Source organism: Onychostoma macrolepis, chromosome 19 (genome assembly GCF_012432095.1).
Source record: "Onychostoma macrolepis isolate SWU-2019 chromosome 19, ASM1243209v1, whole genome shotgun sequence".
Classification (NCBI taxonomy): Eukaryota; Metazoa; Chordata; class Actinopteri; order Cypriniformes; family Cyprinidae; genus Onychostoma; species Onychostoma macrolepis.
The window spans coordinates 30,873,854-30,895,413 of NC_081173.1; the positions used below are offsets into that span (position 1 = coordinate 30,873,854).

The 21,560-nt window shown below is 35.4% G+C and overlaps 2 protein-coding genes across 22 annotated transcripts in view; one reads left to right on the forward strand and one right to left on the reverse strand.

Annotated features, from left to right (window-relative positions):
• The window catches only part of LOC131525559 (ribonuclease inhibitor-like), a 214,923-nt gene that overhangs the window by 30,344 nt on the left and 163,019 nt on the right, over positions 1 to 21,560 (reverse strand). The gene's annotated exons all lie outside the window — the stretch shown is intronic.
• Positions 17,968 to 21,560, forward strand: part of LOC131525557 (NLR family CARD domain-containing protein 3-like) — a 185,625-nt gene continuing 182,032 nt past the window's right edge. For all 21 annotated transcript variants that reach the window (XR_009267247.1, XR_009267248.1, XM_058753331.1 and 18 more), the window contains exons 1-5: positions 17,968 to 18,181; positions 18,607 to 18,692; positions 19,085 to 19,201; positions 20,139 to 20,243; positions 20,457 to 20,516. Coding sequence is in view for 19 of the 21 variants with exons in the window: in XM_058753331.1 (XP_058609314.1) it covers positions 18,643 to 18,692; positions 19,085 to 19,201; positions 20,139 to 20,243; positions 20,457 to 20,516 (332 nt within the window). In the remaining 2 variants the exon portion in view is untranslated. The remainder of the gene's footprint in view (positions 18,182 to 18,606; positions 18,693 to 19,084; positions 19,202 to 20,138; positions 20,244 to 20,456; positions 20,517 to 21,560) is intronic.

The window sequence follows — 21,560 nt, forward strand, 5'->3', positions numbered from 1 at the left end:
GAATCTCAACAATGGTGACCCTTTGCGATTCTGTAGCCAGATCAGCCCGTAGTGTGAAGTGTATTTCATATGCTCCATACTATGTCTCTTCCTGAAGTCAGGTATTTTCTTATTTTTGAATTGGATTCTTATTGTTTAATTATGCAACTGGCATGACACATTTTTACCTGACTAATAATAAATTGTTATATTTGATTTATTCTGATCTCTTCAGAAATAATTTTTCAAGTAGATTAATGTGTAGTGGTATTTCCGCAAATCTGCGTTCAGGACAGATCATACCAAGCACTAATGGATGAACCACGGGGAGCACCATGAAGGAGTCTTTGGATTTCTGACTGTCACTGGCTTAACACGGTGTAGCTCTCATGGTTATAGGAAAAAATACACTTTTTGTTATGAGTATGCAGGCGCAGCTAACTTAAAGATATTTACATTTAGCAGACGCTTTTATCCAAAGCGACTTACATTGCATTCAAGTTACAGTTTTTACATTTTTTATCAGCTCTTGCTTTCCCTGGGAATCGAACCCATGATCTTGGCGTTGCTAGCACCATGCTCTACTATTTGAGCTACAGGTATTATAGGTATTATAACCACTCTGCACCCTCTGAGTAAGTTCAGAACTGACGAGTTTGTGTCTGTGGATTCAATAAGATCGGCCGAATATAATTCCTGTGTGATACCTGGTCCCTAATGAACAAAGAATTGAAAGTATGAGATTTCCAGAATAATCAAATATCTACATTAATATACAATCGATATCTGTGATCAGTTTTTAATTATAAATATTGTCTAAATTTATTGATCACTTGAAATTGGAGTCAGATTGAACACGGAGCTAGACTAAAATTGAAACTAAATCCAGATAAATTCAGAAGCGCAAGTAAAAGACCGAATACATTAAACCTTCGACCAGGCCGCTGGATTTCGCTTTTTGGGCTGCCTTAAACTGTTATAGAATTATTGTTTTGCTGTTTTCTGATTACATTTCAACTGTTTTTTTGTTGTTTTATCATCATTGTTAGTTATTTGTTGTACTGTGATGTAAAGAGCTCATCTTTTTAACATTTGTTGATTGCCACTGTTCTTGAGGTTATTGTGTCTAGTTTTGAGGCCTAGAGTATGTTCAACCACTTTTGTACATTTTCTGGATATATTAGTTTTGTAAGTTGTCTTACAAACAAAAACAATGTTGTCTACTTATTAGACTAACTTATCCATTAATGTTTGTCATTTGTATACAAACATAAGTTTGATAATGTGGTGACTTTTTTAACCTTCTTTTTTTCTTCCAAGAAACAGAAAAACACTAATTACATCAACATTCAATATAATAAGCAAAACTTGAAGCCTGCAGTTATAGTTTTATTTTATAACATCGTATAAATGCTAACTAGAACAAAACATCCTTGTCCATAAAACTCACAGAAAAAAAACTTCACAGAACATAATTTGAGACACATTGAAAAACCATTGCAAGTCTTTGTAACTAACAAAACTGTGTAGCATTTCTAAGGTGTTATTCTTTGTGAAGCTTATTACATTTTAAAACAATATGTATTTTCTATGAAAAACAAATTTGCTGCTTTATAAATTTCATAACCAAATTTTTTATACAATAATTCTTTAACTATTTGTAACTATTTTAAAAAAATTGTAACTGTTTTTTTTTTTTTTACTTTAAACCAGTTATTTAACTTTAAAATCTAGCAGCTGTGTTTTTTATATCAAGTCCTCCTTATACCTCACTGTGACTGTGGAGGTTTTGATCATCAAATATGTGTAAATGTGAGCAGCCACGTTGTGAGTTCAGCAATTGTTGTGAATGCAGTGAAGGAATACTACAAATCAAGCTCTGTGGCATCTGTGAAATGTTGATTATTTTGGGATTGCTTTGGGAGAAAATATACAGCCATGCAGTACAATAGCAATCACTTTGAAAGTACAGTGTACAGTGAATTCAACGAGATGACATTCTTCATAATTACAGTATCTGCTCCAAGAGATTCATCAACATGCTTACCATTGGGACAGTTTACTATCTCTTACTTTGCTTTAAGTTGTATTCCACCCATGTTTAACATAATTTGTTCAGGGTATGGACTTTGCATGTGTAAAGTCCAGCTCTTTTAACTCAAGTTTTGACATAAACCAGGAGGAGACATCATTTGTTTTAAATTGTACATTGTACATTTTTGTAAAAAGCTTTTTTGTTTTATTTATTTATTTATTGGTAACATGGTCAGAATTAATTATTAATCAAATTCAGTCCCTGAAGCTGTTCATAGCGCTTAAATTGCAAGGAATCTGAAATATTGCTGAAATATTTCAATGCTTTGTATTTTCTCTGGAAAGGAAATGGAAACACTTTGTGGTCTCAACATGCTGAAACCTGTAGTTTGATCAGTGCTTTTATGAAAGTCATTTTCTTCATCTGTGTTTTTTTCTTGTTGGATTATGCAAATCACAACCAATGGTAAATATATTCTATTTCAAATATTATAAAATTAACATATCAACCACAAATATAATATCTAACATTAACATAGTCTAAAATGATGTTGTTTTATAAATTCAGCTGTGATTCACACTCAAAATGCACTTCTTTTTAGTTATTTTATTTTACAAGTTTTACGTATACAATCGTCTCTCCAGATGCGTCAGCGAGGATCTTCTGATCTGTTAAGCGTTCAGACGGGAGAAAGCATCTGCCTGAACTGCAGCATGAGAAACCGATATGAAGTCGCCTGGTATCACCTCAGATCTGGAGAACTGGATCTACTGATTTCTGCAGAGAAAGATAGGAACAGGAACTCAAGTCCTGATCAGTCAACTACCATCCAAATCAAGGGTATTTACACTAAGTGCAAATAGCTATAGATTCTATTTACACTATGTTAAAATAGCAAGATTTTCTGCTATCCATACTACTTATCGCAAATAGTGGCAATTACAGGTGCATCTCAATAAATTAGAATGTCGTGGAAAAGTTCATTTATTTCAGTAATTCAACTCAAATTGTGAAACTCGTATATTAAATAAATCCAATGCACACAGACTGAAGTAGTTTAAGTCTTTGGTTCTTTTAATTGTGATGATTTGTGATGATCTCAACAAATTAGAATAATTCATAAGAACAATAAAAAAAATAAAAAAAACATTTTTAGTGAATTGTTGGCCTTCTGGAAAGTATGTTCATTTACTGTATATGTACTCAATACTTGGTAGGGGCTCCTTTTGCTTTAATTACTGCCTCATTTCGGCGTGGCCGAATAAATGAACTTTTCCGTGACATTCTAATTTATTGAGATGCACCTGTATATGATTGCCACAATAATAAAGCCTTTGATATTACTTGAATTCAGGATTTAACCTGTCACACACCATCATATCTCCTTATATACCTGCCTGTTGTCTTGCTCAGGAGTTTTATGATGTCCGTATTAACTCAGTCAGCCAGACTTGAAAAGAAGCCATTCGAAGCTACACCTTTATACTCTGTAATTCAAGGTAATTTTGGCCTTGTAATATAAAAAAAATCTTGTTCCTTGTCTTATGTCATTTTTATTGGTACCCTTTATCTATTCAGGGCACGTTCTCTAAAAGACTACCTGTCTTTATCAGAAATGTCCTGTTCACTTTCACACAGTTACACACCTGGTTAAGAGTCTTTCTCAAGGACACCACAGTGAGATTGAAGAGATTGAAGAAATGCTGTTTTTTCACAGCTAAAAAAAACAAAACAAAAAACAGCTAAAATCTAACACGCATTTAATGCAGAAAAACTTTTACTGACATAATATTATTGTGGAGTAAAATATCATATAATACATGTTGATTACTCACATGCTTCATTCATAAAATGGATCTTGAATGAAATGAAATGAATCTTGTTCCATTGTATTTTAAATTTGGTTGTAGGACCATAAAAACATTTCCAAAATTAGTAAGTGTTTACCTCAAACCTTGCCTTTGATTTTTTATTTTTTTATTTAATATCCATATTCTCTTCCCTCAGATGCTTTGAAGAGGTGGAGCCCCAATACTACAGACTCAGACATTGATGCAGCACTGGAGGAACACCTGAAGCACGCTCCTGGAAGAGCTGGGGGTGGTGGACCAAGAAAATGAGAGCATTTTTTTTTTTTTTAAAGACTCTAAAAATAGTTACATATGTGTTAAATATGATCCTGTACTTTTCTTTTTTGTGTAAATAATGGCTATTAATAATTTTCTTGTGTAAACAATGGCTGCTTAACATTAATGTAAAACTGTTAAAGAAAATGTAATTTCCACAGATTTAGAATTAACTACATTCTACTATTTTTATTTTCTTGTTTGGATCGTAGCTGTTTAAGAAATGGAAGACATTTTTCAAAAATGTAATATTCACAATAAAATATGTTGTGCTAAATTACAACATTATTCTTCTTGCTTAAGTCCACGAATGATGTGTTAATGTTTGTGATGTACACTTGCAGGGGCGTAAATTCCATCTAACAGTAGGGGGGGGACAATAAACATAAAATTTATAGATATAAAAAAAGGATAGATATGCCTACACAGCATGGACCGTGTTAAAATATGAGTTCGGTTCACCACGCGGTCATATTAATTATTATTTTGCATCATCCATAGTATTTTAGGTTTCATCTGAAACCTAGTAAGTCTCTTTAGATATTCAACCGCATTAAACCCACTGATCTGCCACTTAACATCATGTTGAGCAAAACCCAACACATCCCACTAAACATTGGACGTCGGATAGACGTGCAGATCATGTCTATATTGGGTCCGTCGGTCCATGACCAATTCTGGACATCTATTCGACGTCCAAACTAGGTCCTCTATTTGGACGTCTAACCATGACCCAAATTGGACGTCAGATTGATGTTCGACATTTGACCTTTGAACTGGGTATTTTTTTGGACGTCATTTGGACGTCTAGGTGCAGGAAATTTACATGATTGTATGTAATATTTTTTTTATTTACAAATATCAACATTGTTGTTATCAACATGATTGATACATATGAATACAGATTTTTTTTAATAAACAGTCACGATTTATTATGTGTATGCCAAATAGGCCATGTTTTTTTTTTTTTTTTTTACATTTTTCTGTTGAATCTAGCTGCTGAGCCAAACAAAACATAGGACTACAGTTATAGAAGTTAAGTAAAAAATTATATATAAAATAAGTCTAAATTTGACGTTGAAAAGACGTCCACAAACGACCACATTTGGACTATAAATAGCCCTTACACGGAAGTCCCACGGACGTCAATATATGACGTGCTGTAGACGTCGCCTGGCGTTACAAAACAACCCCTTCAGTGGACCTAAATTGGACGTCCAAAAATAACATGGAAAAGACGTCACTCCGACGTCACATGGCGCAGTGGGATAGGTCTACAATATTAGTCAAATATCATTTCACACACAGGCTTATCGCCGTGTTAGTTGCAGTGGGTGACAAGCTACGGTATTAAACTTGTTAACCTTATAGAAAAAACATCAGATATCATTATTTTTTTTTTGTCATGACTAATTTATTAATGATCCAGCATCATCTGTATTAAAGAGAAAGAATAATTTCACCTGATGTTTAAATAGAATAAAATAGCCTTGACAGCCTAAGTTACTTACACATAACTAACTGTTACTGAGGAGCTTGCTCTGTTGCACCGGACTCGTGTGTGTACCGGTAAAAGAGGAAAGCAGGCAGTGGACCAAACCACTGTGGGGCAAGGGAGGGGGGAATCAAAACACTTCTGAACTTAAAACGCTTTTTTGCATTTATTTTGTTTTACTACTCACACAATTAAATTAAGTATATGTCCATTGTATTATTTTTAATACACAGAGTCGCCTGTAATGATATTTTTAGGGGGGACAATCCCCAGCTAGGGGGGTCCCCTAGCTGGGGGATTTAATTAATACATTAAATTAACACAAAATAGACATCCAGAAGATGACACATTTAGACGTCCAGGGACGCGCAGAAAAGACGTGTAATTCACGGCCAGAAGACGTCAAAGACGTCCGTTCAATTTTCATTTTGGATATAGTTTTCAACCATGACGGGACGTGTCGGAGGGACGACTTTTCAACGGTCATTAAACGTCCAAATGTTTGCTGGGCTGGGGTACTACATAGTTCAGAGTCTTTGTAATGTGTTTCAGCGATACATTTCTAACATTTGTAATGTGTTTAGAAACAATTCTCAGAATTCTCTTTACACGGACTTTAAAGATGAAACCATCAATGATACAGTCAGATGGCTTTTCAATCTACAAATCTCCATGATTTACTGTAGTAACACGCAAAGCCCCGTTTACACTAGTGCGTTTTCGTTTTAAAACGCATAACTTTTGCTACGGTTACGCCTATCGTTTACACTACTCGGAGAAAACTGAGACTTTTGAAAATGCTGCAGACCCCGTTTTAGTTTGAAAACTCTGGGGTTGCATTTCAGTGTAAACGGACCAAAATGGAGACTTTTGAAAATGATGGCGTGTCTGCCTACATTTGCTCTGTGTATCCTTGACGACCGTGTAAACAATAACATCATGCTCATTATTGTAGCCATAGCTATGTATGAGTAGATCCCCATTCGACCGCTCCAAGCATGCAGACGCGTCCGCCATCTAAATATTAGGAATCTGCCTCTGCATATCTATGGTTGTACCTGCATGAATGGTCATGTGAAATGCATTTTCGGTTGTGTAGTGTAGACGGAGATCGTTTCTGAAGTGCAGCAGAAACGCCAGTGTAGACGAGGATCGTTTTCATTCTAAAACACTGTTTTAAAACTAAAACGCACTAGTGTAAACGGGGCCTAACTGCACCACGGTATTGTGGCAGAAATGTGGGATATTCAAACTGAATTGTTATATTATTAATGTAGACATATTAAAGGAGTAATATAATTACAGTGTTATTGTGGTTAAGCTATAGCGTTTGTGCATTTATACTAAATGTGTTTAGATTACTGCTTTTCATACAAATACCTAGAAATCATATAGTTACATTTTTACCATGGTATTGAGGTGCTATATGTGTGGTTTTAACTGTGGTTAAATGTATACTACTATGGAAGACCAATTAGGGTGACCACCTGAAATTGGGAGCTTTTTCCCGCAAGACGTAAGCTGCGTGCCGCTTTTCAATTATGGATTCTATATATATTTATTTATTTATTTATTTTTATCCTAGAAATTGAAATACCAAAATAAGAAATGCATTAAACACTGTGACTGGCATTTAAAAATGCATTTGCGCAGCCGTCATGTTCTAGCTGTGAAAATAACCAACTGACGCAGTCGTAGAGAGGGGTTTTTCTGCTGATGATGACTGTGTGGACGGCGCAAAGGATGTGCGGACCTCGTCAAGTGCTCGAGCACCACCGACGGAAATGGTCGAATGCACATGGAAAAACATGATATTCTCCTTTCATTAAAAAAAAAGATTGCACCTTTCAGACATGACTTTCTTCTCATTTTAATAGTTTGTTTGAGGTGGTTTCTATGGTGTTATTTTAATTACATGTGTCCAGAGCGCATTACTGTAATGCCAGAGCGCAACAAATGTCTCCGCTCACAGTATTCTCTTCACTCTCTCTCGATCAGATATTAGGCCTACGTGTGTGCGCTCAAAACTTATACTCTCTCCTGGATTTAATGTTGCTACACAGTAAAACCTCCAGTGTTAAATCAACACTCCCAGTGTATATATAATCCACACTCAGAGTGTTAAAAAAGAAACACTGAGTCAGTGTTAAAGTTAATGAGATAATTAGTGTAGTAATTGAGTGATGATTGAGCATTAATGAAGAACACCTGCTGTTAACAAACTGAATCACTGAATCACTGAAAGAAAGAGAAAGAACAGAAAAAAAGAGACGAGATGAGCAGAAATACAAGAACTACAGCTGACTTCAGCCACAGCCTCAGATGAAATCAACACTAGATAAAAGCAATTAAATCTCTCAAGATCTCAGCAGAGGATGATTAAACAACTCCACAAACATCATCACCAGCGTCACACGTTACTAACCAGATTGACTTTAGATGTTGATGTTTTAGTTTTGTTTGAATTACCATTATCGAGGTCAGTGTTTGCTTTAGTTGGGCTCTTGACCCTTGACTTAAAACTTTACAATTACTTTGGCTGCTGTAACTGCGTGTTTGTTTAGACATGTTAGTTATGGCGAAAAGAAAAAAAGCCAAGCGAAAATGTGATCAGGAGTTGGTTATGTTACTAAAGACATAATCAGTGTATGGTGGCTTGAATAACTGGTTTTACTCCGAGTATAGTCACTGGTAGATTTATTAATTAATTTTGAGATTGTGTAGTTTAAGACCTCACAGTTTTAATATTAATCTAAAAGACTTGAAATTTATTCTGCACTGGAAGTTTACTTTTCTTCATCAAACAGACTTCAAGAATCAGCATATGAATCTCAACAATGGTGACAATCAACATAAAGCTCCATGTTGCAGTGCATTCTGGGAGCACCAATCAAAACTCATCCATGGCTCCCAGCATGCAATGCGACATGAATAAATTATGCAGCTGTCTTAGTATTTTCTTTTATTCTTACTATTTCCTTTTGTTTTGCTATTTTGTTGTGACTTTTAGTAGCGTGTTTTGTGATGTTCACAGATGATCTTTTTATCTGAATATGTTGATTATCACCATTGTTGAGATTCATACGCTGAGTCTTGATGCCTGTATGATAATGCAGTTTGGACCTTTTAGTGCTGATTTACTTTTAAAAGTCTTTCAAATTAATCTTAAAACTGATGGATGAAGCTTTATATTTTACGCGATCAAAATAAAAAAAAGCAACCAATCAATGACATGCTCTGAATGAAATCAGTTACAGAAATCACTAAATGCTGGTGATTTCTTTATAGAAGTCTAACCATCAACACCCGAATGCTATAACTAACATGTCTAAACAAACACGCAGTTATAACAGCCAAAGAAATTGTAATGTTTTAAGTCAAGGGTCGAGAGCCCAACTAAAGCAAACACTGACCTCGATAATGGTAATTTAAACAAAACTAAAGCATCAACATCTAAAGTCAATCTGGTTAGTAACGTGTGAAGCTGGTGATGCTGTTTATGGAGTTGTTTAATAATCCTCTGCTGAGATCTTGAGAGATTTAATGTCTTCTTTTATCTTGTGTTGATTTCATCTAAGTCTGTGGCTGAAGTCAGTTGTAGTTCTTGTTTTTCTGCTCATCTCGTCTCTTTTTTTCTGTTCTTCTTTCTCTTTCTTTCAATGGTTCAGTTTGTTAACAGCAGGTGTTCTTCACTAATGCTCAATCATCACTCAATTACTAAACTAATTATCTCATTAACTTTAACACTGCTTCAGTGTTACTTTTTTAACACTCTGAGTGTGGATTATATATACACTGGGAGTGTTGATTTAACACTGGAGGTTTTACTGTGTAGATCCGCAACCTGGATTGTGGGCAATGGGCATCCACCGGCAGAAACATAAATCGGTGCTCAAGACAACGGATGTAATGTAAATCAGTATTTAAATGGCATAATCGTAGTATCTGTCTCAGATGTGTCCCGCAAAATCACATCTACTGTCCCACAACAGATCTATTGCCAGGTGGTCACCCTATTGCCTGGCTCACACTACAGGATTTTTTGCCCGATTTAGCTCCAATTTCCCCCTCCCGAAAATCGGAGGGAAAATCTTGTCGAGCACCTCGATCGGTCCCGATGTTCGGCGTGGATTATCTGGTAATGGGAGGCGTTCACCGATAGAACTCTGATCCTTTAGCACACAAATCGGGGACGCCCCGATCATATCAAACATGTTTGATATTTAGGATTTAAATCGGGATGATGACGGCTATATGAATACGTCAGCACTTTCATAACAGCCAATGCGCGACCACAAAACAGCTGCTGTACGGCTCCTCTGAATAGTGGAGACGGAGGAAACTGCTTCTTGAAGTTTTGTAGTAACACGATTGTCTGTATAATATGTCGAACATGTATCACAACCGATAAGGAGAAAGAGATGCACTGGGGTGAAATCGCCTCAGTTTTGAACGTACAGGGTGTGTGAAAGCTTCTAGCACTCTAGCTATTATGTAAACATTGCTGAAGAGCTGCTGCACGAGGCGATCCCTCTAGCATGATAATCTTAATAATATCTTGTAGTGTGTGATGCGCCACGAATTTCAAATTTTGTAGTGTGTGCATGTTTAAGATTTGAGGGAAGATGATCTGCAAAGATTCTCCTTATGTGTGTGCTGCAACCAGATTTCATAATCGGTTAGGATTTTAAAACTCCTGTAGTTTGAGCCCGGCTTAAGACCAATGGTTAATCAATGGTTAATTTTAATAAAACTCAAACAGTCAGAATAATTAAATTTCACCATATAAAAATGAGGTGAGATTGTTAATTTTTACAGATGTTGCTAATTTTGATAATAAACGTAAATCTGCATCCTAACTTAAGCTACTACTACTGTCAACTCAAGCTACTGTCAAATGTGCATTTCTAAGAGACAAAAAATGTAATAATATTTATATTGCAGTCTATGAAAAATGTTACTGATATTTGGGGCAGTCGTGGCCTAATGGTTAGAGAGTCAGACTTGTAACCTAAAGGTTGTGAGTTCAAGTCTCAGGTCTGATAGGAATTGTCAGTGAGGGAGTGAATAACCAGCGCTCTCTCTACCTTCAATACCATGACTGTGTGTGTGCACTTGGATGGGTTATATACAGAGCACAAATTCAAAGTATGGGACATCATAATTAGCCTCCTGTCTTTTCCTTTTTTGGCCATATTGCCCAACCCTAGCTTAAAGACATTTTTTTTTACTGTGGATTGGAAACTCACATCTAGTGAGAAGTACAACAGGGGGCGTATTACAGAAAGATCTTAACTTATCTTATCAATGGTATTACATTTATTAATAATTGAAAATGAAGAACGAATATGTTTAATGGTAGAAAGGCTCTTGGTTATATTTTGATGACAAAACACTAATTACAGACTGCCGCACAACATATTACAGTTAGCACAGAAACTGCAACCAGCATTACAGAGACCAACAAAAGTGTCACAGAGCATTATTTGTTGTAGTGCAAGTGACTAATGCCTTACGGTTTTTTGCAAAAGGCGATTTTCACAGTGAAGTAGCTTCTATTATTTTGTTTACCTCATCAGCAGTGTTGGTTGCCTGGTAACAGACCCGAGAGTGGATTGTCGAGCTTGATTATGCCATTTAAGATTTCCTAACTAGAGATAAGATACTGTTTTGTAAGATAGGATAAGAATCCCAAATTAAGTTAAGATTTGCTTCTGTAATACCAATTTGCGAAAAATCCTAATTTAACATATCATATCTTAAGTTAAGACCTAAGATAAGAAATTTTCTGTAATACGCCCCCAGGTCTGTAACTGAGCTCTATAGATTATTTAACTGTTGGCCTCAATCAGAGTGACCATAATAATTGGTTTTAATAAAAAATTTATAAAATCAAGGAGAGCATGACCGTACAAGCTTCTGTCTCCATTCATATGTATCTGTATAACCTCCAAAAGAACATTTATTTCCAAAGATGGTGTTCAGAAAATCCTTATGTGCATGTGTGAGAGTGAAGCTTCATATGTGATGGCGATTTGTAGATTGAAAAGCTTTGTCACTGTATCATTGCACACAGTGTTTCTGCTGTTTGTCAGCACTTTCATCTGGCTTTAAACTAGTTTAAATCACAGAGTCATTTGTGTTCTTCCCTGAATTCAAGCACTTCACATTAAATTAATCATCGCCTGAACATAAACTTAAAAACATTGCACATTTGCACACTCAGGGAAAAAAAACACTACTGTGCCTCGTCTCTGTTACTGTGTTTGTATGTAAAGTTCTCACGCTGTTAGCACTGTTTACTCAGGTATGCACACATGCACTTATTTTTAGCTTATATTCAACTCTTTTGATTAGTCTGTTTAATATAATCTTCATGACTCGTCTGGCTTGTTTGGAACAGGAAGTTGTTCAGTGCTTCACAGGCGTTGTGAGGCGTGTTATAAGAGGGGACATCTGGATCACTTTCAGTATTTAAACAGACATTGATGGCAGACAAAAGGTCCAGTGACGTTTGTGTGCAGTTTCTTCTAACGGTGTAAAGAAGTGCTGAACAACAATAAAACAAGAAGAAACAGTTGAGTTTAGAGTTGTGTTGTGGTCAGTGCTTTTACCTTTTAAATAAGCAGGTTTATTTATTTTTAGTTTTTTTGACTCAAGGACTTTCTGCACTTTATATTCTTTACTTTTGGTGAGATTTGAGTACCATATAACCACCCAGAGGCGGACAATCCAGGGGTCAGAAAGTAAAAGTCCTGCCATATTTTTGTTCCACCCATGAACTCTGCAGCTGATTTCACCAGAGGAGGAACCAAGTCATTCCTTTCAAGTCACAAGCAAGTCTCAAGTCAAATCCCAAGTCCTCAAAGAGTTAAAGTTAATGAGATAATTAAGTGTCTAATTAAATGATGATTGTGCATTAGTGATGAACACCTGCTGTTATTGAGAATTACAGAGGATCAGATGTTGATGTTTTATTGGTTAAAATGATGCCACCATCACAGAGATCAGTGTGTGCTTTAGTTGTGCTCTTGGCCTTTGACTCCTGTGTCAGATCTCTCTTTGCAGCATTACATGTGTTGCTGTAAAGTAAAGAGATCAGGGCTGCACAATGAGAAACCATGCTTTTACAGCTGTACTGGTTGTTTGTTTTTTTCTTCTTTGTGTTATATGTTTAGGTTTTGAAAAAACAACCTTGTGAAATAGCGTGCAAGGAACTTGTTGTTCTAATAGTTATGAATTCATTTGAAATCGACTGTATTTAATGCATATAAACACTTAAACTCTTCTGGTATTTAGACGCACGCAGACATAATGAACCAGTATATGAATCTCAACAATGGTGACAACCAACAAAATTCTTCATGCATGCTGGGTAAGACCATAGTAAAAACTCCCATCATGCACTGCAGTATGAATTATTATTGTCACCACCGTTGAGGATCATATGATAAGTGTTCATGTCTAAAAGCCTGAGCTGATGCAGTTCTTCCTCTTAATATGTAATCACTACAGTAGCATTTGTTTGGTAGGACTTTTTTTTCCTGACATTCAGTAATAGCAGAATATCACTCAATAAACCAAAGCGAGACACCTTCATGATGCTCATTCAAATGATTTAAAAGCAGAAAGCGTAAGCTAATCTGCTACATCAAGTTCTTGATTCAGCAATGCACAAATGTTTGCTGTGAAACAATATTGCACTTGCTTAAAAGCAAATTACTTTGATTTACTAAAAGGGTCAAGAGCCCAACTAAAGCAAACACTGATCTCCATGATGGTGGCATCATTTTAACCAATAAAACATCAACATCTGATCCTCTGTAATTCTCAATAACAGCAGGTGTTCATCACTAATGCACAATCATCATTTAATTAGACACTTAATTATCTCATTAACTTTAACTCTTTGAGGACTTGGGATTTGACTTGAGACTTGCTTGTGACTTGAAAGGAATGACTTGGTTCCTCCTCTGGTGAAATCAGCTGCAGAGTTCATGGGTGGAACAAAAATATGGCAGGACTTTTACTTTCTGACCCCTGGATTGTCCACCTCTGCAACCACCCTGTCTTCTTTCTTTCTTACCAGGTCCCTGACTTTTATTCTACTTTTTGTCTTTCCTGGTACGTATGTGCAACAAAGAAAAATGATTTGTAAAAATAAGGATTAGTGACATTTATAAGATGAATAAATACTACATTATCAATATTGTGTAGTGATTTCAACACTGTTTTTATTTGTAGGTGCTGCTTCTCTAACGGTGGAGGGACGAAAGGGCGACAGTATCACCCTGCCGTGTAGTTTGAGCAACAGAGAGGATTTAACCACTGTTCTGACATCTGGGTCCACAATTGCTTATGGTGCTCATCAGGATAAATACTACATGGGTCGTGTGCACGAGTGGGAGTTGTGACCTCATTCTACAAGACTTGAAGACCACTGATGCTGGAAAATACATCTCAAAAGTGTTTGCCAGCGGTCAACTACCCGACATCTACACTTATGACATCCGTGTTAATCGTAAGGTCAAAACTGATTTAAATATTGATTTGGGCTTTTTGTTGCTTTCATTTAGTACCGGTGTTTATTTCATATTACGTTACACCAGTGTAATACCACCCATCATCAATACTATACAAGCACTGTCACAATTATGCTGTTTTATTCTCTTCAGTTACTTTAACAGGACAGAAAGGCAAAGAGCTGATGTTTGATGATCTTCCGCGTGAGGCTGAGAGCGTCACGCATTTGACAAACGCAGGCTGCACAGAGGTGTGGAGGAGAGGACAGGGTGTCCTGACTGACCGACAAGAATGAACACCTGACCATTAAAAACTTCACATCCAGTGATGCTGGACCCTACAGAGTCCTGAACTCAACAGACGAAATCCTAGTCAGCGTGACAGTCACAGGTGAGAGAAAATCGATGGAATTAGAAATGTTAATTATAAAGTGGACAGGTGAGGTGTATTTATCATGATTTGAACAGCAAATTAATACTAAACTGTGTGATTAACCTTTCAATATTCTCTACAGAATCGGGTACAGAATCAAAGGATAAACTAGACAGCACACACGAGGATGAAACTCATGACACTGAACGAGTTTGTAAGTAAAACAGGAGGCACTGAGAGCTTTACGAAATCTTTAAGCACTGAGTTTAAAAAAGAAAAAAATCAGTTTTAAAAATTGTATTCCCACTTTCCCCTTCCAGCTGTCTGGGTTTGGATTGCGACTGGAGTGGTGTTTCTGGTGGCTCCGATTGTGTTTGCTGTCAACAAGATGCGTCGGAACAGGAACAAGGATTCCTACCAAGAGGTCCAAATGACAGAAACCGTACAGGGGCCCAGATCATCGAACAACAGCAACAGTTAGCTTGCCTTCAGTGCCAGCAGATCTGCAGAGGATCCTGCCGACATCTCATTCCTGACTCAGCTGATTAAATGTCTCCACCTGCTGGTCACTTATTCATATTCACTTATTCTTAAAAATAATTCCGAATTGATTGATTCAAATTTCAAACCTCCATCACCTAGCATTATTTATGGTATATATGTAAATGTCCAGTCACATGTCTAATGTGATGAACTGCACTACTTACGGTTGTTTTCTGAAGGATCTGGTGACTCCTTGATAGAAACTGAGCCTGCCCTTGAATTCACGAAAATGTGTTAGCACAAGACATTTACTGTTGCCTTTGACCGTATGTATTGGAGAAACTAACAAACTTGCTGCTTTTAAATTTCAGTATCGTTTTAGGTACAGTAATTTTAAATTGTTTTTAATTATATACTTTAATATGGAATTTGGTCACATTGTAGTTTTGCTGTTATTTACCTTTAAAATCTAAAAGCAGCACAATGTCTGGCAGACTTCATACACTTTTTGTCCATTAAATAGCAAGTGCAACTTTAGCTTGAATATTGTGTATTGATACTGAATTATGTTGCATTAAATACAGGAGCAGTAACAAACTGCTTTTTAAATTTCACAGCCATTTTTATATACTCTTAACTCATGTAAACCAGGAATAGACATGATTTGTTTTAAATAGTACATTTTTGTAAAAAGATTTTTAGTAATATGGTCAAAATGATTAATCAAGAGCAGATTCCTGAAGCTGTTCACACACCTTAACTTGGAAGCAACCTGGAATATTTATTCATGGAATCTTCAACTGCATCTGCTTGCAAGCTCATATAGAGACGTACAGTATTGGGAAATCATGAGGATATTCATTACAACACAGAAGTTTGATGCAAATCACAATAAACGACTGATCTGATATAGAGACTACTGTCAGGAAAGGACGTGGAAACACTGGTTTTAGTCTCTGCATTGTGCTGAATTTAGAGGGTACTAAAACAAGTCATTTATGTTTGTTATTTTGGCCTTGTTCACTCCTGAATTTGTCTCCTTTGTTACTAATTTTCACTATATTTTTGTTAATAAATCTTTTTTTTTTGTTGTTAAGTGCAGAGTTTAGTTCCAACAGACACACACACCATGTAGTTTTCAAATAAGCCTAAATGACTTGATTATTTGGATCAGGTGTGTTTATTTAGGGTTGAATCTAATCTGTGGAGGGCTGTGGCCCTCCAGGAACTGAGTTTGACACCTCTATACACCTGCACAGACCTCATTTTTGTAAAAATATACCTACAGAATCTGCTCAATCGGTAGATTTCATGCTGTGTTGAGTAAAAGGTGTACCTAAAGGAAACTAGGTTAAGTCTTCCAAACATTTGTCAATATATTAAACAACTATTTGCTTACAAAAAAAGTGTGTAATTTGGACTCTTGATTGTTTCTGTACATTAACCACAAGCTGCTCCTCAGCACAATGGTAACCACAGAAATTCTATTAAAATACACATAAAACTGAATATTAAACACAAACAAAGTGAAAGACTGACCATTAGGGCACAAATGCCAGGTCTTTGTGACTGTATGATACATGATGATATTCCACTTCACAGGCCTGTACAGACTTACAATGAATTGAACGAAAGAATGGCCTGTTCTTATAGAGGACAGATTTTACTGTCATATTTTGGAGAAATGTGACATTTCACTTCAGAGGCCTTTGGTATATAGATGTTTCTTGCACTAAGGCACCTCAGGGGTGTCCAATCCTGTTCCCTAACATCTATCTTCAGTGCTCCAAGACACCTGTCTGTATTATCAAGTGCTCCTGAAGATCTTAGTTGGTTCAGATGTGTTTGATAAGGGATGGAGCTGGACTTCACAGGAAGGTAGATTTCTGAGAACAGGACTGAGCGCTGGTTTATGAGGTGTTGCCAATTTAGCTACAAAACTGGTGACTTCTTGGACGAACCTAATGTAATTTAGCACATTGCTGGCATGTTTAATGATGTTGCTAGTGCTTAAATACACTGTATGTGCTACTGTACAAAAGTTTTGACCCCTCTATGAATGTCTATGGGACTTTTTGTAGTTTTGATCGTCCAGAGCTGGGTAGTAACTGATTACATAATCTGGATTACATAATCACATTCCAAAAATTAAGTACTTGTAATTAGATTAAGTTACATTTTAAAATACTCAAAATCAGACTACAGTTACTCTTTATGGATTAAATGATTACATATTATTTACATAATAGCAATAAATTATTCATAATTTATTGATTCTCCCTAATTAATCTTTTTCATTTTTTCAGTTTTCCATTCTAAAATATCGTGATTGCATTAGCAATTATGAAATAATTAAACAGTACAACAACATGAAAATGACCACAGTGGTAGGCCTATTTGGGGAGATGTAGAACAAGATTTTGCAGAAAACAATTTTATTTTATTTTTTTCTTTATGAATTTTTAAAATATGTCTACCAACACCAAGTGTTTCAGGCCAAAACATGCATAAAACATTTTACATACCCATTGCAAATATTTTATTGAAAGTTTAATATATTAAATACAATTAAAATAATAACATAGCATTAAATAAGAAGTGCCTGTTTATTTATTTTTTTTATTTTTTTTATCATTATTTATTTTATTTATTATTATTATTATTATTTAGCCTATTATTATAAATTAATTGACCGTGGTTTCAGTTTGATGTGTGCTCTGACCCCGGAGTTTTCAATCTAAAACGGGTCTGCAGTGTTTTCAAAAGTCTCTGTTGTCGAGGGTCGAAACCGCCGGAGTATAGTGTAAACAATAGACGTAACCCTGGCAAAAGTTAAGCGTAAACTGGGCCTGATTCAAAGGTTTCGAAGCTTCATGAAGCCACGCAACGCCATGTAGACGCGCGATATATTTTCAGCGCAAATGGCACGTGACTGCAGTAAAACGAAAGTGAAAGTAGCCTGTATTGTGCTTTCTCTATCTGCGCCGTTTTACACCCGTGTTTAAGAATCTTTAACTCATTAGAAATAATATCCAGTGATTTCTGTATATGCATGTTTTGTAGGAATTTACGTGATGTTGTTGAGAAAACTTAAGATGTCTAGTAACCTTACATTTCCAGCAAGTGTTAAAGTGAAGCGGCAAGAAAAGTTATCGACTTCCTCAATAAGTAAGTAACCATGAAATGTAACTTACACATGAAGTACATTATATGCATTTTTGATCTCGTCAATGATGTCTTTATTATTAATTATCTTTGGACATATAGGCCTATATAGACTCTATGTTAAAATACACTTTTCTAATATATGTAGGCCTAATCATAAAAGTCAAAGTTATAAACCACATCTTTATTTATTTTTTATTTAGCTGCATGTCTCCAAATTTTCTGTGTAAACTAAACTCAATATCTAACTGAAAAAGAATATCTTCTGATTCAGATGATGCCAGTTCTTAACATACAATAACATGATGGTAATTAAACCAGAAGTGAAATATTGATTACTGATTAGAAATCAGAAGTCAGAATCTTTTGATTCCTATAAACACATGCTTCTTGTATTTAGTTGTATCTGAGTGTTTCTGTCTCATCAGACGTACCTGCGCAGCTTCATGAAGACTGAATGAATCATGGAGGACACACAAGCGTCCAGAGATGGAGATTTTTCTCCAGGATGCAGGTATGTCAAAGTCTTCATATGATCTTAATGTTAAGGTTCATTGTAAACCAGGGTGTATGGGGTGTTTGTCAGGGTTGGTGTAGTGATCTGTTGACGTTTTCTTATTCTGGTGTCGGGATCTACATGCGACTCACTCAGAGTCTTTAATTACCAAAACACCAAAGACACCACAGATAGATAGACAGGTGGATGATAGAGGACATTATCCTTGGACAGTGTCATCACTCTTCAACATATCTTCAGCTTCATTATTTCTTTTATAATAATCTTTTCTTTTCTTTTTTTTTGATAGACAACTTTCCTGTGTGGAATTCATTTTCATGTAAAATCAACCAGTTTGATTCTTGTCTGTATTATATTATCTCTTTTCCAATGTCGCTATTCTATTAAAGTCAATTTCAGGAGGACAGATCAAACTCATCAGAGCCCAGCTGTGTGTCCATGAAGAGTAACTGGTCTATGGGAGAACCGATAAAATTTGATGGAAGACACACATCACCTGATCTGAGGTACAACATTTTTACCATCAAATTACAGCACAAATGAAACAGCTACATCACTTTAATGGGAAAACACATCAATAGAATGAAAGTCACTACAATCTGGCCCTAAAGATAGAGGACACTATGGCAGACTATCTGTACTCAGACTTTTAATAAAAACTAAGAGCCACTTTGACTTGCTACAGACACAGTGAGCACATCTTGACTGTAGATACGAGCAAGCAGAAGAAAACATGACTGCTACAAGAAGAGAGGCCATACAAATGTAATTGACCTGACAGCATCTAAATGACTGACAGCCTAAATAGCTGTGTTTGTTCTTTTTTGAGGCTCAGTTTGTAGTTATAAGAAAAGTAGACAATAATGTAGGCAATCATAATAATAAAAACTCCTTTTTATTGGTTACAGTACAAAGCAGTTTCTTCTTCACTGTAGTCTCTTCACAACTATGTACCTTCTACCTTCTTAAACTTTGTGGTTGAATACACAGCATCAAACGCAGACATCTAACTTTCACAACTGTTGCTTATTCATCATAACAAAGCAAATATCGCAAGTGCAAACATTTTTATATCAAAGCATATACATAAATACAAGCAAATAACATAACATTGAAGAAGGTAAATACCAATAGCCTTATCAATATCCAAAACAATAGATAAAGCTAGATACAGGTAAATAACATGATATAGATGACAAAATCTGTGGATGTTTTTCAGTAAAGTAATGATTATTCAAGTTTTCATTTGTATTATTTTATCAGTTCATTTAAAGTTGCTGAATATACCTTTCATGTGTTTTCATGTTTTCTTATGTACTACACATAAAATCAACTATATGATTTTTTCCCTTCTATTCCCTTCTATTTTATTCTATTCTATTCTATTCTATTCTATTCTATTCTATTCTATTCTCTATTGTTTCTATTCTGTTAAAACCAAAGTGACAGATCAATCTCATCAGAGCCCAGCTGTGTGTCCATGAAGAGTAATAAGTCTATGGACGAACCGGTAGAATTTGAGGGAAGACACACATCACCTGATCTGAGGTACAACATCTCTTTTTAAATAGATTAATGTGAGAATAGATTCGATAGATAGTTTGGTTTTAATCGTTCTGTATGAGATGTTAATTTATAAGGTAATTCTGTGTCATTTCAACAAAATTGTACAAATTTCCCTTTGCACACATTTGATTTTTCGACTGCTTTTCACTGCTTAATTGTATTGTCTCTGTTCTTTCTATGTTTGTCCATAATTAGTGAGCAGTTAACGGACACTCCAGGAATATTTAGAGGAAAACACATGCCATCTAATCTGAGGTACAATATTTCTGTCTAGGCTGTCCGGAGATTTTTATTTTTTTTTACTGTCAGTTTTACCCTAGTAAAAAAGTAATATATTTAAAATACATTTATTTCATAGTAAGTATAGTTAAAATCTATTAACATATTTACTGACAGATAACTCGAGATTTTCTGATATAAAAATTATAATTAAACTTTATTTGGCATACTACTCGTGCACAATGCACATTTCTTAATATTAAGTCTAATATGTGTTTTAATGTCACTTTTGATGAGAATCGTATAATCTTTGAATAATATCGGTCTTTAAATGCAAAATACTTAAAGTGTACCTGAAGTATACTTGCAATAGTTCCACTTCAGCACAGTCAAATAAATTAAGCTTATCTTTAATTGTATTTCAGCACTCCGTCTGCACAATTAAATGCAACAATGCATTACAATATTGCGTTACTCCCTAAAAAAGTAACTAATTACGTTACTTAGTTACTTTTGCATTACTTTCTAAATTTGAGCAGGGCTTAATTGTTTATTTTTAATATAAGAAGTTCTATTTATAGCAAATGTAAAAGTCCTTTCACACCAAAAAGTGTAATGAATAAACCTCAGGCTGTACAGTAGAACGCAGGAGAAGAAGTTTCAACACTCTTCAGCAATTTAAAAAACGAAGCACAATTGCTAGTTCATCTAAAGTAATTTTTGCTTATTAGTATGGTTGAACTGGATCATCAAAGGTCAGCAGCAAAGACATTGGTTAATAAAATGGGATTAGATACATTTGTGTTATTTAACATATTTAATTATTGCAGCTTCGCGTCATATTCTGAGTTTGCATTTCAGTTTTTTTTTTTTTATTCATTTTGATGAATACTAAATGTGTTTTTTTGCAAGTGAGATGAATTAATGCACATTCACATTCAGTCTGGAACTACAGTAAGATCATGTTCACACAGCAAACACTTACGATTTCTCCCAACATGGGGACAGGAGACTTGTCAGTCAGTAAATGGGAAAACAAAGTAACTGGCGTTACTTTTTTTAAAAAGTAACTCTGATATT